The sequence below is a fragment of the Delphinus delphis genome, chromosome 9 (assembly GCF_949987515.2).
Source record: "Delphinus delphis chromosome 9, mDelDel1.2, whole genome shotgun sequence".
Taxonomy (NCBI): Eukaryota; Metazoa; Chordata; class Mammalia; order Artiodactyla; family Delphinidae; genus Delphinus; species Delphinus delphis.
In genome coordinates, this window is record NC_082691.1 from 21882011 (window position 1) to 21898512 (window position 16502).

The window sequence follows — 16502 nt, forward strand, 5'->3', positions numbered from 1 at the left end:
CAGCAACAGTCACTGGAGCTGCTGAGTGCAAAAGGGAAAGGGACACATTGTCCACACCATGTAGTGTGGGGAGACAGTTCAGAAGACGCCATGAATGATGGTGTCACCCACTGTGGGCTCCTGGGGGCAGTGACTGTTCCTTATTCTTAGTTTCCCCAATGCCTCGCATGTGCTAAACTTTAGAAAAACGTTCGTTGAATAAGTTAACAGTCCCGTTTTAGAAACAGTTCTGGCACACTAAACTACTGCAAATCTCAAGGCTTCTTGGCCATTTTTATTTGGCTTTACACTTCCACTAATAGACTGATGAGGCCAACAGCACTTGTGCAAATCTCAATTTCCCTCACAAAATAAGAAATGTTAAGACTTCTTTAGGCTCATGAACGTTGCCTGAATTAGCATGTCTGAAGTTCCTTTAAATGTTGCCTTCCTTTATTTTGCAAAATGAATTTGCCTTTCTTTGGGGGAAGCTGGTTTTTGCTGAGGCCTGCTTGTCAAAGCTGATGGCAGAGTCCCTCCAGAAGTCAACTGTTAAGCCAGAGAAACACAAATGGGAGCTGCCGACACAATCCACATGACCAAGACGTTTCCAGCATTACTGAGTCCTGTCCTCATGATTCATCTCCCTTTCCGTTCCCCACATTCCATGCTCTCTACCTGGCTTTCTTCCTCCTCCATTTAAAATAATCTCCTCAGAGTAGGCAGAGCTGGAAGACAGAAAGACATTCAGATCCCAGATCTGTGACTTACCAACACTACCAAGTGACGTTGAGAAAGATACATAAATGGTCTTAAAACTCAGTTTCCTGATCTGTGAAATGGGTGTGATATCAGCTAAAGAGGTGGCAAGCATCACATAGTCGAGCAGAAGTGGGCTGGCCCTTGCGGGTGTTCAACAAGGTTGCACACCTCATCTCTCATCTATCTTAGAGAGCTTATGGCTCCTCTTACAAGTTTCCCAAATGAACAGAAAATGGGAAATCTCAGCAAAGACTCAGAGAACCCAGAATAATACCATCCTTTTTTTTTTTTTTTCATGTATGGAGAAGGGAGGTTGGTTAGTTATACACACACTCAAGTGTGCAATGACTAGTTAATAAAATTTAAAAGAGAGATAATGACTCATCACTGAAGTTTTGAATGCCTGTCATTTTTATTCAAATTATGCTTCCTGAAAACTAATGCAGTATAGAAGTTATAGAAATTTATATTCCCTATTCCCTTAAAGAGACGAAGTTTTCACATAATAATTGGTCATTATATTTTCAGAGGCACGTAGATCACCAGCAGCAAAATGTACACACAGACCAGTATATACTCTATTAAGAGAAGACAGTATTTTGAGGTAGGGTGTAGTTTTTGGACGCTCATATTCGTGTCTCAATTTACCTTGGTTCAAAGGAATGAACAATTAAAAGAGACTAAGAATTGATTCATTCCTTCATTCGACAAACATTCAATTTTAATTTTGTCTCCTATATTCTAAGCAGTGGGAACCTCATGAATAAAACAAACAGTCCTTGTCCCCATGAAGAGTACGTTCTTGTAGGATGATAGGCTATAACCAAATAACCAAATACATTTATATTATAATGTCAGTAGTGAAAGGATATGAAGAAGTAATAAGACAGGGTAATGTGACACTGAGTGTTGGCGGGTGGCGGGAGTCACCTCTTACTGCCTCACCAGCCTTCGGCCACACTGAAAGGCCGTGCTGTGGGCCAGAAAGCTTACAGGAACCACCAATTCCACTTTTACTTCTTTTCTGTCTTTTAAAATCAATTTTCCCACCTAGTCTTATCTTTTAATTCTTTGATAATAAATAGCTTATATGAAAAGGTAAGCACACATACACAACTAGGAACATTTCTTTTCAAATTACTGGCCAGACTGTCCAGTTGAGCTCATGCTTGCTTATGACCTCATAATGATGCATCCTGGGAATTACGATCAATAATACACACACACTGAAGTGTGACAGTTTCCATTAAAAATCATCACGGATGCTGATTACCTTACTTAAGCAAGTGTATTAATAACTAATACAATTCTGTTCTACCAGATTTTCCCCCCTGCTTAAGTGGCAAACTAATAACATGGCAAAATTAGGCCAGAACTTAGACATCAAGAATACCCTTTCCTTTGTCCTTATCACCTCTTAAAAATAGAGACACTAAACTATACCCCTCAATACTACCCACCTGGAAATCCAGTAACTAGATGAACAGATCTCTTTCTTCTCCCTCCTCCTTGTCCTATTTCACAGCCAGGGTGTTGGGCTGAATCTCTGAGGTCTCCTCCAGTTCTTATTCTCTGTGAATTCCCACTTAAACTTTCCTTCCTTCAGGCAAGAATGCCCACCTTCAGAGACAGCCAGAAGCCTGCCATTTTCTTCAAGTCTTCATGGAATGTATACATAGGCTAAGCCTTGGGCTTTTTAATTCTAGATGAATGGCTACCAGAAAAAGATCAAAGATGCTACTGAAAAAATGATGGCTCTTGTTGCTGAGCTGTCCATGAAACAAGCTATGACCATTGAACTCCAAAAGGAAGTCAAGGAGAAAGAAGACTTCATCCTCACTTGCACCTCCAGGATGGAAAAGGGTCTGCCCCTCAATAAAGAGATTGAGAGAGAATGGTTGAAAGTACTTCGAGATGAAGAAATGTATGCCTTGGCCATGGCTGAAAAGTCTCGGGTAAGCTATGGCTTCTACGGTGCATTTGTAAAATGTGCCGGGAAGGGCTGCTACAGGGGTTGTCAATCCTCCCAAAATATATGAAAATGTTCTACTCTACCACACACATAGGCCCAGCAAGTCATTAGAAACAAGTTTTGCTTTTTTAAGATATTACGTAGGCAAGCAAAGTACAACAGTCCAAAGGGTCAGAATATTCCCTGGAGAACACTGGGTGGGCATCAAGTCCCACCCCACAGCGTTCTATCCTGGGCTGGCATGGTGAAGACCAGGACCTCCCATTGGCATGGCAATGGCCAGGCTGGCACTGGTTTTATCCTAGGTCTCTAATCTCTGTCTTTGCACCCTGGCTCAGACCATACCTTACTCTTCAATGTATCTGCTGTGGCCACCACAGCATATTGTGAGGCCTCAAGCGTATTATGGTTGTCACAGGCTTCTGCAGACTCTGCACCTGGTGCAGAAGCTACGATTAGGCTTCAGTACCACCCTTCTCCCACCAAAGACCTAAGTCTGTCACTGAGCACCTACACACTGGGGGCTCAGTTCTTATTCCTACTCCCATGACCTTTCAATAATCTTAGAGTGGAATTAGGCATCTCTTTCTGAGGAGACTACATCCTGGGGGCCTATAACTCACTCTCAGACTACAGAGCAGACATCCCCAGAAGATCACCATTCCCTCCCTAACCCAAGAAAAAGGTGCATTCCAAACACATACTATGAATTCCTGAAAACAGGGTCTGATCTGTCATTCGTACGCTACCTGGGATTATATTCTTGAGGGCGTTCAGACTTTACCCGTGGTATCCCAGCTGTCATTTACCTGTCTCCATTTTTTCAAATTCTTTTTAATGCTATAAGAGATTCCTCTGTTTTCCAGAAACACAGGCAGAATCTTGAGGCTCAAAGCAAGCCGCTGACCACTTCTCTCCACTGGTTCTACTTTACTCCTTATCTCCTCCTTTGTACCATTTGCTCACCAGTGACCTACCGAAGGAAACAGATTATCCTGCCTTTGTCACAAACATGGAAATAATTAGTGTTTAATGAAAGATACTGTTTGGAATGTAGCAAATTTAGGTCCCACCAACCAGTTTATGGTAAACCCTAAACCCCAGGAGTACAGTGATGCTTGAGCAACATGGGTCATTCCAATGAGACGAAATGTGTGTGCAGGTGTGCGTGTTTGGTGACGCACCCTCACACCCTCTTGTCCCTTTGGGGAATATCGGCCAGCAAGCATAGCCGAAGGCTGCTCAGACCCAGCTGTGTCTGATGGGCCCTGAGGACGAAGCGACTTTACCTGAGTTTTCAAAAACTGAAAAGGATAAATCATTCTTTGCAGGAGTTCTTGGAAGCAGAAAATCGCCAGCTGCCCAGTGGTGTTTACACAACTGCGGATCAGCGTCCAAATGCCTACATCCCAGAGGCAGAGTCCACTCTTCCTCTGCCAAAACCGTACGGCGCTTTGGCTCCTTTTAAGCCCAGTGAACCTGGGGCCAATATGAGGCACATAAAGAAACCTGTTATAAAGCCAATTGAAATCTGAACATGTGAACCAACCCAGGCTTCTCAAGGAGGCGCTTCAACCAGGCTTCTTCACATCCACAGCTGGAAAACGTCAGCGTAACAGCTCTAAATTACAGAGTATCCACAACATATGCTTCCTTCCTATCACACTCACCAATTTCTTTCTTTTTCACTTTATCTCTTGATTACATTTCAGAAATATATAGTAGACTGGGTGCTACAAAAATGCAATAAAAATAAATACCTTTTCAGCGAAGTACAGAAATTGGCAGAGTGGTCTTTGTTTATTAAAGAAAGAAAAGCAGATCCTGTTCAATGTACCCACTTTTAAGAAAAAGAAAGAATGGTTGAAAAGGAAAATAGCCCAAGTACTGCAGGGGCGTAACTCACTTTGTTAAATAAATAGTTGCATTGCAAGTTGATGTCAGTAAATCTAAACTGAGTGAAAAGCAGTAGGGAAGCTTGTCTTTTTTAAAGTGATGTTATAGTGATTCTTTTTACAAATAAAGAATCCTTTTGGGCAAAAACAATTATGCCCTAATTTATCTTTCTTATAAATCTAGATTTTCCACCATGTTATATGCAAATACACTTGTGATTACTTTGTTCTGATACCAGATTTTTCAAAATTTCAATGAAGATATTTATAATTTTGCATGTGAAAGAGAAAATGAGGCCAGTTCCACTGATTTCATTACTCTAATATTATTGTATTTCACCCAAGTATATTTTGCTAATTCTGTTTACTTTCTCACATAAAAATATAAAAGTAGATTTGAAACCAGTGATTTTACATTCATTAACATGCTCAAACTATTGTTATTTCATATTGTTATCAGTTATGAATTTCATTTCACGACTCTGGGAGTGAGAAATATCACATTCATTTATTTTGCTAAATCAAACAAATTCTGTTCCAAGCCCCCACCCAGACAGAATGGAGGGAAATTGAATCTCATTCTCCGTCTAGGAGTCCTGAAGCTAACCTGACTGCTTTGTGAAGTCATTAAAAAGCAAATCCTTGAGAGAGCCTATAACAAGTAACGCTGTGTAAGCTGTGTGCTTAATGCAAAGAAATACTACAAACTTACACACAGTTGCTGTGTTGTAGGATCAGTAATTAGGGATTCAAAAAATAAACACACAGGAAGTTTAAATAGATAGGAAGGAAAAATAATTTTTAAAAATTACAAAGGTTTGGATGCTTAAATATTACAACGTGTGCTACTGGTCCAGAGGGTGACATGCCACTGTGCACTGGAATGGCCAGGGATCACAGTCAGATGGAACTTTTTATCTGGCCCTGAAGCATAAATAAGATTTTAGTAAGTGGAGGGGATTCCAGGAGGGGGAAATCGCCTGAGCAAGACTTGGAAGTAAGAAGACAAAAGTTCTGTTCAAGGCCCAGTGAGCGAGGCTGGTTGGAACAGGACGTTCGTATTGGGGAAGTGTATAAGGCCAGAATTTGGGAGATCTTGAATGTCAAAGAGTTTGGATTTTATCCTGTAATAAATGGCAAGCCACTGAAGGATTATGAGCAGAGGGGTGGCAGGATCAAAGTAGTGTTTATCTCTAATATGCATCAGATGAATGAGACTTCAGAAAGCAGCAGAAACAACCCGGGTGTGAAGAGGAAAGCGTAGGGTGATGAAAAATAATGACCTTATCAAGAGGAAAAACCAGCACCGCCTTGCTGATATGGCTCCAAGACTCTGAGCTTCAGTGACCATGAAATATTTGACCTAAATGGGAAATTCTGGAGGAGAGGATAATTTTTAGAATGATGATTTTAGAAAAGCTGAATTATTATACTGGCTAGTGATATTTGTAATCTTTAAAATTTCACAAGTTCAATGAGGGAAACGGTGTGAAGAGAAGAAAGCAAAGGGTTTTGGGCTTACCCCAGGAGTCAACTGTATTTATGGTCAGAACGTCACTGTAGAAGAGAGAGGGGAAAAAAAAAGAAAAGTGGGAGAACTCGTTAGGTGTCATGTGGGTCTTTGGGGGAACATGTTCATGGAGTCATGATTCTTGGTGGGAATAAAAGGCTATGTTCAGAGAACAAAGGAGTTAGGCTAAAACTTTCAGTGTTTTTTTTAAATGACAACATATTACTAAATCAAACTTTTATAAATATAAAAATAACTTTATAATATTAAATACAGTTCCATCTGAACGTTCACGAAGACAAATCCTACTCTATGTATGTATAAATTATTGTATTTTGCAAATTATTCCCTACTAGAATTAGCAGATTTGACTTAGTCCAAATTCAGTTTTTTTAAAAGTATCTAATTTCCAAAATAGAATTTTTCTACAACTTGTAATTTTTCTGCTTGTCATATGCTATTTTCAGTGACACAGCCAATTTTTGATTTTCTAAGCACTGTTCCTACATTTTTAAAGTATATTTTATTTCAGAGTATAATAGAAACTAGCTTTTGGCCTATGAGAGCGCTAGGAAGATCAGCCACTAGGAAGAGCATCACTTAGGCCACTTCATGCCCCCTTGGACTGGCTGCCATTTCTCTACACTTGACTGTCTAGTTCTGTCTGAACAAAGTACTAAACTGAAATTCAGATGGCTCAACAATGTATTCTGATTTTGGTTACCAGTTTAAAATATTGCTAAAGAATTCTCAACAGAAGTAGAGCTAACGAGCAAGAGAAAAATACTGGAAGCTGATATAACTGCATTTTCCCTTTTATAAGCCTAAAAGCATCGTGGTGTGTTTCAGAGCTGCTTCCTCTACGAATTTTGCGTCCACGTTGTCACGTCCTTCAAAAGCATACAGAGCTGAAAGGAAAAAGAGAGAGAAGAGTTATTATGAAGCCATAGAACATTTATAATATTGTTCCCATACTTCACTGAAATCATAATTATTTTATATTTTAGTAAAACACATTATTCTGAGAATGTGTTGTTAAAATTTATTAAACCTCAGCACCAAGAAAGGCCATTCACACCAACCAAATGGGTTTTTAACCTCTTAATTCCTTTTAAAACCTGAAAGGTGGTTATTCCTTTGGTAATTTAGGTAGTAAATTGTGTATTGCTAATTAAAACCTATTGCAAGAAGATCCTACTTATAATTAGGGGATATTTTGGCAAGAAAAAGGTACACAGAAGCACATAGAGACTGACTGATGTGTCAGGGGAAAAACAGGAAAATCCTGAGAGCAGAGGAGTGACTTACCTGGATTGGAGGACTCAATATCTGTCAGTATTTCAATGAAGTAGTTCAGAGGCAGAAATTCTACACTGAATGATGACTTGTCCATCATAGGACTCCGGGGCTAAAAGGGAAACGGCTGTGGTATCAGCTGATTCTCCACAACAAGCACAAACTTAAAGTGGTGAGAACTACAACTGCTGTCCATATGCATATGTTAAAATGGGCAAAGAGGTTCCAAAATCATTTAGCGGGGCCTCTGCTCCACACAGACTCACCTGTTTGTTATAGTTCTGAAGCAGTTGCTTTACATGGTTCCGGGAAATAATGTTAGAACTCACAGGATGATCCCAAAGTCGACAGATCTTCTGACCTGTAAGCTATTTTTGCAAATTGAAAAATATGTAGAGGAGGATTTTTAGGGCAGTGAAAATACTCTGTATGATACTACAGTGTTAGATATATCTCCTTATATATTTGTCCAAACTCACAGAATGAACGACACCGAGAGTGAACCCTAATGCTAACTATGGACCTTGGTGATTGTGACGTGCAGTGTAGGTTCATCCACTGTAACAGATGGACCCATTCTGCTGGGGGATGCTGATAATAGGGGAGACTGTGTGTATGTGGAGGAAGGGGGTGTATAGGAAACCTCTGTACCTTCCACACTAAAAAATTTAAGTCAATAATAAAAATAAAAAGATGGAAAAATACAGAGAGGAGAATATAGCTCACAGCATTAAGTAAATTTATTTTATATCAATTCATAATTTTTTAAAATGTATTCCAGCTACTGAGTCTAAAAGACAGACTCTTTATGGTTAATGACCTCGGAGAAAGGCCATTTCCTATGAGGTATGCTTCTGAATTTTGAATAAATACTCCCTTAAATGCAACTCTGAGGAAAGCATTTTGTGTAGTGAGGCTGCCAAACTCTTTTTCTGAAATGGAGTTCATCTGTTACTCTTCAAAACTGAGTATCTGCATGCCAACCCTACGTGATATTTTGATATGAAGCTAAAGGTTACAGGCATGTACTCTGCCAGTGTCTCGCCCAGAAAATTTTAATTCCCTAAGGGTATAAGGCAAAAAAAAAAAAAAAAAATCAAATTTAGAGACCAAACTAAATGTTCAGAGATATTCCCCAGAGAGATCTAGCCATGGAAAATATGCTTTGTTTTCTATTCTTGCCTCTGCCTCAGTAAGCCTGTGAGGGCGAGAAGGTGTTATAAAGCAAGACGATTAGGTCCAGGAAGGCATCAGACATCCCTTTGTGGGAGGATCGTGCCAGAGATGTAAGTGCTCAACGTATGTAAATGGCACAGAGCTGGCCAAGGCTCTCATGGCCGGGAAGTCCGCAGAGTCAGAGGCTCTGAAGACCTTGCCGTGGAATGTCTGAATTTCACAGCATTTCTGATTCAGAGAGCTACTATACCCCACAAAAACAAGGAGTGCCTGTATAACCCTCTCCCTCATGTTTCTCATTTTTCCTTCAACCAGGAATGTTTTCCTGCCGTGGTGCAAACAACAGTAAGAGGAAACGCAGCTCCAGAACCTTCTGACCTCACCTGTATTTCAATTTCTTATCAGTTTAAATGCCAAAAGCACATGTTTCCCCTCTGCCTCCCCTCAGACTCACAGACGTACATATTACTGTGGTTTCCTCAGAGGAGAAAACGGCTAAACGTTCTAGGTGGGCCTGTGCCGAAGCAGCACATGCACAGCCAGGGGAGCAAGCACTCGGCAGGCCCAGTGGGAGCAGCGGACAGACAGGTAGGGATGGACGGGATTTCTTGGAAAGGGCCGAAGGGTGAGACAATTCAACTGACTTCGGCCCAAAGCCAGTAACTGCTCTTCCTGCAAGAAGAAACTGAAGGAGGGGTACATGCCAAGGCTTAGAAAATAGAATATACTTCAGGATTACCGGAGGAAGCCGCACAATGATGCTGAACTTTACTTTTTCATTTTTCTCTGTATTGTCCAGATCTACAAGAAAGTCAGAAATTGGCAAACAAAATAAAACAAAACAAAAAGAAAAAACCCAGTAATCTCTATTTTAATACCTGAGCAAGCTAATACTTCAGAGCTTCATCCTGGTAATGCATGTCCCAACCTTGTTTTTCAAGCTAAGTCTAACAACACTATGAAAATATTAGTTTGTGTCTCTCTGAATAAAAAAGGGATTTTTTTAACATCTTTATTGGAGTATAATTGCTTTACAATGGTGTGTTAGTTTCTGCTTTATAACAAAGTGAATCAGCTATACGTATACATATATCCCCATATCCCCTCCCTCTTGCATCTCCCTCCCACCCTCCCTATCCCACCCCTCTAGGTGGTCACAAAGCACGGAGCTGATCTCCCTGTGCTATGCGGCTGCTTCCCACTAGCTACGTATTTGACATTTGGTAGTGAGTATATGTTCATGCCACTCTCTCACTTCGTCCCAGCTTACCCTTCCCCCTCCCTGTGTCCTCAAGTCCATTCTCTAGTAGGTCTGTGTCTTTATTCCCGTCCTGCCCGTAGGTTCTTCAGAACCATTTTTTCTTTTTTTTAGATTCCATATATATGTGCTAGCATATGGTATTTGTTATTCTCTTTCTGACTTACTTCACTCTGTATGACAGACTCTAGGTCCATCCGCCTCACTACAAATAACTCAATTTCGTTTCTTTTTATGACCGAGTAATATTCCATTGTGTATATGTGCCACATCTTCTTTGTCCATTCATCTGTTGATGGACACCTTGGTTGTTTCCATGCCCCGGCTATTGTAAATAGAGCTGCAATGAACACTGTGGTACATGACTAAAAAGGGATTTCTTAATGAAGCTCCTGCTCTATATCAGGGAACAGCGTTCTGTAACAGGCTGCCAGTCACAGAGCAATTCTTCTGACTGACTTAAAACATGCAGCACCTTGAGGAATGGCAAATACTTCAATATATATTAACAAAACTCATCTATAAAATACCACAGTTGAATAATTTAACCAAGAGTCATTACACTACAGACCTTATTTCAAGTTCAAATTCCCACAGGCACTACACCTCTCATTACTTTTCCTTGCATTTCAAGTCTAACTTTGAGAGGACGGAGTTAATCAGCTGAAAGTAAGCCATTGCATGACATTTTTCTTGAGAAATAAGCCTTCAGTCTCCTATTCTCAAGTGCCCTCATGTACAGAAAAGGAGTCTAATAGTTGTGTACGGATTGAGAAGCCCTTTGGGGTCTCTTGAAGGGCAAAGGCACGGTGGTCCAAAGGATGGTTACGGGAAATGAACCGTACTCAGCAGGCCCAGCTGCGTAATTGTGGAACCCACGCAAAACGAAAACGAGGAGCCCCTCTTCAACTATTAAGAATGTCAAGATTGAATACAGAACATTAAACCCTGCACGGGCCCCTTCTGAGTGCAGCAGGGCCCCGTGTGACCACAGGTCGCACACCCACAAAGGCAGCCCGGTGGTGCTGGGGCTGGAACAAGGCAAACTCAGAGCCCCTTACCTTTCATGAGCCTTGTGACAGCTGTTTCTGTGAGAAGCAACACTCCGTTATCAATGTAATGCAGCAGGTTATGCAAAGGCAGACAGTGGACACCAAGGATCGTGTGCAGAGTGTGAAAACCTAGGATGAGAGACCCGGGACGGTAGACACGGTCAGCTATCATCTCTGGCCTCCCAGAGGGAATGACTCTGGTGATGGCAATAAAGCACTCAGCTCACCACTTGGCAGCTAGAGTCAAATAAATGCTCCTTGAACACAAGGTCCAAGGTTCCTTCCTTCTGTATTATCACAACTAAGTATTGTGCTGGGTATATAGTAAGTTCCCAATAAGCACGTATTCCCTCCACCTTGCATGCCTTCCTAGGCAAAAAGAGAAAAACAGTGCAAGGTCTGCTGAATGAAGATGGTTTCACAGTTTAAAAGGTTTGTAATTCTATGGTAAAATCGCAAAATAGAAAAATTAACAGTAGAGCTTCAAACTCCACATGCCCAGGCTAAAGCCTGATGGACAGGGACCATTTTGCTGCAGGAGAAAATATTTGGACCAGAAGGGGACTGATTAGTTTAGATGACTAATCTCTGGGTATGCCCTAGAGAAAGGCTTTTGGGGTCTACTTGGACTAAATCATATAAAAGAAGAACTAAAATGATATTGCCAGATAGCAAATCTCTAGGAATTCAGTAGAAAGGCACTCTCAAGCCCTTGGGCAGGGCTAAGTCTAAGTCTCACAGGCAGGGCTACCCAAACTCTCACAGAGCTAGAGCTCTAAGTCCACTATTCACACTAACCGACACAAACAAACAACATCAGACCGGGAGAGAATCAGAAAAGCCCTCTTGGAAAAGATGGCACGTGAGAGGCACTTTGAAGGGTTAATGCCATTCCTGAGAGTGGAAATGACGTGAGAGAACATACAGGCTGGAAAAGCAGCAGAAGTCAGGTTTGACCTGAGTAGACAGAGGCCGGAATCATGCTGTGCTGCTTACTAGACGTAGGTAATTAAGCCTTTCCAGCCTCTGTTTCTTCATCCCTAAAGTGGAATCACCAGTACCTTTCCTGCAGCGCTGCTTTGAGAGCTACAGCTAGGTCTGTGCAGAGCCTGGCACGTGGTGGAACAACGTGACCAACACCAGACAGGTACTGAGGCCTTTCATTTACACACAGGCTCACTTGATCCTCATATGACACCATGAGGTGGGAACTACTTGATCCCCATTTTATAAATGGGGAAACCAAGATTCACAGGAGCTAAGAAACCTAACCGGGAAATAGTAAGTGGCTGAGTTAACATTTGAACGCAGACTGTGCGATTTTAGCCTAGCCTTTTAACCACGACGTTATCCTGCCTCAAGAACTGGTGTTAATGGAACAACCCGAACAGAGGCCCAAAGGTGAGAAAGCACGGGGCACATTTAGGAAAGAGTAAATGACCCAGCTGGGTTGGAACAGGCGTGCAAGAGGAATGGTGGAAGGTGAGACTGGAAAGGTTAATCTATTCAACAAAACCCCTTCGGCATGCCAGGCAAGGAGCTGGGTGTGCAGTGATGAGAAGAACAAGCATGACTGCTGCTCCCATCCACCTTCCAGTCTGATAGGGAGACTGACAATCAAGTAATCACAAAATAAATATTCATTGTTTTTAATATGACCAGTTCTATGAAGGAAAAGTATAGGGTGCTCTTAATATATGTGTCACGGGGTTGAATGCTGAATGACAGCAAGGAATTGATTATTTAATCAACTCTGGGGAGGCACTGAAAGCTTTTGAGCAGGATTGTTAGAGGATGTGAGTTTTACTTGTGGAATATTAATGTGGCAACAGGCAAAGAATGGACCAGAGTGACAGCTTGCTACCGGAGGAATAAAGATCTGTTGGGTAGTGACTGCGTGAACGTGTCCAAGAGGGAATGAGGGCACTGAGAGTGAGAGGGAAGGAAGGGATCATAGGATCATGGCGACGTGTACTGGCTTGGAAACTGATTGGATGTGGACGGGGAATGACGAAGACTCGTTGCCTGACCTTAGAGGCTTACATGACAGAGACATGATGGCCAAAGAGAGCTGGGACTTGGATTCAGAGACGTCGTGGAGCTTTCTCTCTCTGAGCATAAGAAACATGAGCAGTGGGAGACTTGAGTCCCATGTCCTGGCAACATTGAGGGTCAGATAAAGTTCAGACTCTGCCCTCAAGCAGATGTTAATGGGCTGACAATGGGATGAGTCTACTAACTGCTCTGATTCCAAAAAAAAATAGTGATTTTACTAGCTAATTAACAACATGAGATTTTTCAAATGGATTTGGACAGTCTTCTCAAGATTAAAAAAGTTATAAAATTATCTCTGAGGAAGAGTTTATAGAAGGCTATTGATCCTACAGATTTTCTCCATTCAAAATTCCTCTCTAGGGGCTTCCCTGGTGGCGCAGTGGTTGAGAGTCCGCCTGTCGATGCAGGGGACATGGGTTCGTGCCCCGGTCCGGGAAGATCCCACATGACGCAGAGCGGCTGGGCCCATGAGCCATGGCCACTGAGCCTGCGCGTCCGGAGCCTGTGCTCCGCAATGGGAGAGGCCACAACAGTGAGAGGCCTGCGTACCGCAAAAAAAAAAAAAAAAAATTCCTCTCTAGCTCTGTGTCCATGTCCTAAAGATCCCTGATGACCGTTTATCCTCCATTCCCAGGGCACAGTCCCAAATTCAACAGCCCATTCCTTGCCTCCTCTCAGCATGTCAGCTCTAAGCAACAGAGCAAACTGGCTAGAAGTAGGCATTGGTACCGAAAGAGAGACCTTTTCCAGCCAGCTCTAGTCCTCACCCTCCAGGGCTCCTGGCCTTCTCCAGGCAGCAAAGAGAACACAGGTCCCTTTTAAGTGGTAAATGCTTCAGCTCTCAACTATGACTTCCCTTCTGTGGTCCTCATTCCCTTTTTTCTTTAAGTAATTCCGGTTACAAGTTTCTGACACTTGGAACTCAAACAGTTCTCACTAGTCCATGGGGCCTGGAAAGCGAGCACATCTACATACATACACACAAAAATACCTGCGTTTACACACACGTGCCCCACCCCCCAACATGATCCAGTGTCACTTCATATTAGGGATACAAACATTTCTGAGAAAAGGAAAAAGAGAAACTGCTCTTTCTTACTTGACCCATGGACACCAGCCATTAAGCTCTTACTCATAATAATTTTCAATCACTATGGGTAAAATTGTTCTGTGTTTTCCCTCCTTATCCATCCCTGTGTAGAAATGCAATGTTCTGTAGAAAGTGGATTTTTATGATCTCCCAGATATAATATTGTCCCCAGTGAGTCAGTGTCATTTACTTATAAAAGGAGCTTGGAGATCCATGGTGAACAAATCTGAAACTGTCGACCCATTTCTCTACCAGGTCTTTTGTGTTAATGACAAACAATTAAGAATTTAAGCTAGAAAGCCATATATAATTTTCATGAAATCTCTCCACTCTTTCTAGAGGGCACCTCACAATTCATATGCCATTTAAAGCCACCCATTCTCCTCATGAGTGGTCACTTTCAGATCCCTACAAAGTCACAAGAAACGCCTTTTGTGCCTCCACTACAAGCAGATCTTATAAGATAAGGCATATGGACAGAGAAAGTGTGACAGATTCCAGACTGTGCCAGATATATCACAAATGCGGAGAAGTTGAGATGTGCTGTGGGGATTTTCCGGGCCCATAAACAGCCAATGTTTCAATATCAACTAATTCAACTGGAATATAAAATTCAAGAGGCAGCACAGAACAGTAGCTAGAAGCATAGATTTTAGGGCCAGACTCCCTGGATTTGAGCACTGGCTCTGTTGCCTAATAGCTATGTGACTGTAGGCAAGTTACTTAACTTTTCTGTGCCTCAATTTCACCATCTATAATGTGGGAATAATATTAAGTGGAACCATTTGAAAGTGCCGTCTTTGTTGGTCAAAAACTGGTTGGATATTAACAATTTAATATGGTTCAATTTAAGCACTTAGCATCATTATAAAAATTAAATGTGTTAATTTATGTAAAGTACTTAAAATAGTACCTAGCACAAAATGGGGACCATATACATGTTGCCTTAAAATGAATGAACAAAGGAACAAATTAATGATGGATGGATGGATGGACAGATGTATATGAATGAATTAAATAAAATTGGCTAGTATATATTATATAGCGATAGCTATCATAAAGCTTAAAACTCATCAGAACTTACACATAATAAGCATAAGGCAGGTCGTTTATAGCAAACAGGAGCTTGTTTCTTACAATGAATATTGATTTATATGCACATTTTCCCAACTAGACTTTTGTTAATTTGTGGAATTGCTCTAATTTCTAGCCCAGTACCTGGCATGAAATTGCTCAACAAATGTTTGTTGACTGAATGAAGAAATGACCAATTAAATGAATGACTGCAGACACATGAAGCCTGATTTGGTCCTTTTTCAAAATCCTAAGGGAAATTTTTAGCTTCCAAGGAACATATCAGAATCGACTCAATTTCTGACACCCAGCCAGACCTACTTCCTTCTGAGTGTTAACTTTCTTGATCAGATAAACTAGGCCTGGAGACATCAGAGAAAGATCTCCCTGAATCAGCTCCACCGGTTTTTGAACCAGAAAGTTGCACGGGGACCAGCCTTGGCTCCTAAAATTGGTGACAAGCTACCGTATAGTTTAATAATCAGAGGAGTTCTGGTCGGCAGAGGCCAACCTCAGGCCCATCTGTCCCAGTGACACCAGACACACAATTTCGCAGACATGGGAGGCTTATTCTCAAACTCATAATGCACCAAAGTCCAGAGACTACGTGAAGAAGAAAGAACAAGTTTATTACAACAAAAAACAAAAAAGCCAAGACTTACCAGGAGGCAGAGGTAAAAACAAACTGTTAGTAGCTTCCAAAATCCTGGTCATGATGTGAAAGACCGCAAATTCAGCAGCACTCGCCCGCCTATTGCTGGTCAAAGAACAAAGGAGCATGTCAGCCAAGCAGCTCATCTCCAAAACCCCATTTGCACGTAAGCAGTAGCTCTGAGTGCCACATCCTGGTGGAATGCATGCTAATTGTGAAAGGCTATGCCCCAGAGAAAGGTTCATAGATGGGATGACGACCAGCGGCCTAATGCCTACAATCTAACCAGACAGTAGGCACAGAAATGATAAACTGCATTAACTAAAATTCCCCTTCTTGGCAGTACTGAGCTCATGTGCCCCTCCCTCCTCATCAGCCAGATGCCAAGGAAAGAGGACAGGTGAAGTAACAGGGGCATAACTCTAAATGTTGAGTTCAGAACTAAGATGGATGGTGTAAGGGGCTGGTGAGAGTTACTTTCAACTGGTAAGTCTCAAAAAGGCTTTGCTACAACAGGCAGCAATCAGAGTTGTTTTACCTCTTTGTACACCATGATAAAACAGAGCAAGAAATACTTGCGTACAAGTGGAGGACCCAGGGATGAAGATTATGTTTCCTCCAACTGGCTTCCAGTATTTGGCAAATGAGATCCAGCTAGAGGGTAAAGACAGTCTGTTAACCTCTGTTCATACCCTTTCCCCTACAAGCTATCCTTCCATAGCTCTGACAGG

At 41.7% G+C, this 16502-nt stretch overlaps 2 protein-coding genes across 2 annotated transcripts in view; one reads left to right on the forward strand and one right to left on the reverse strand.

Moving 5' to 3' along the window:
• The window catches only part of CCDC146 (coiled-coil domain containing 146), a 109806-nt gene extending 105558 nt beyond the window's left edge, over positions 1-4248 (forward strand). Inside the window, exons 17-18 of the mRNA XM_060020309.1 lie at positions 2448-2696; positions 4045-4248. Coding sequence (XP_059876292.1) covers positions 2448-2696; positions 4045-4248 — 453 coding nt within the window. The remainder of the gene's footprint in view (positions 1-2447; positions 2697-4044) is intronic.
• An 849-nt stretch (positions 4249-5097) lies between these two features.
• GSAP (gamma-secretase activating protein) overlaps positions 5098-16502 on the reverse strand; it is an 89162-nt gene continuing 77757 nt past the window's right edge. The window contains exons 25-31 of the mRNA XM_060020310.1: positions 16355-16425; positions 15782-15876; positions 10910-11029; positions 9330-9391; positions 7681-7782; positions 7427-7526; positions 5098-7026 (exon numbers count right to left, since the gene is read on the reverse strand). Of these exons, the coding sequence (XP_059876293.1) occupies positions 6935-7026; positions 7427-7526; positions 7681-7782; positions 9330-9391; positions 10910-11029; positions 15782-15876; positions 16355-16425 (642 nt within the window). The 3' untranslated portion in view covers positions 5098-6934. The remainder of the gene's footprint in view (positions 7027-7426; positions 7527-7680; positions 7783-9329; positions 9392-10909; positions 11030-15781; positions 15877-16354; positions 16426-16502) is intronic.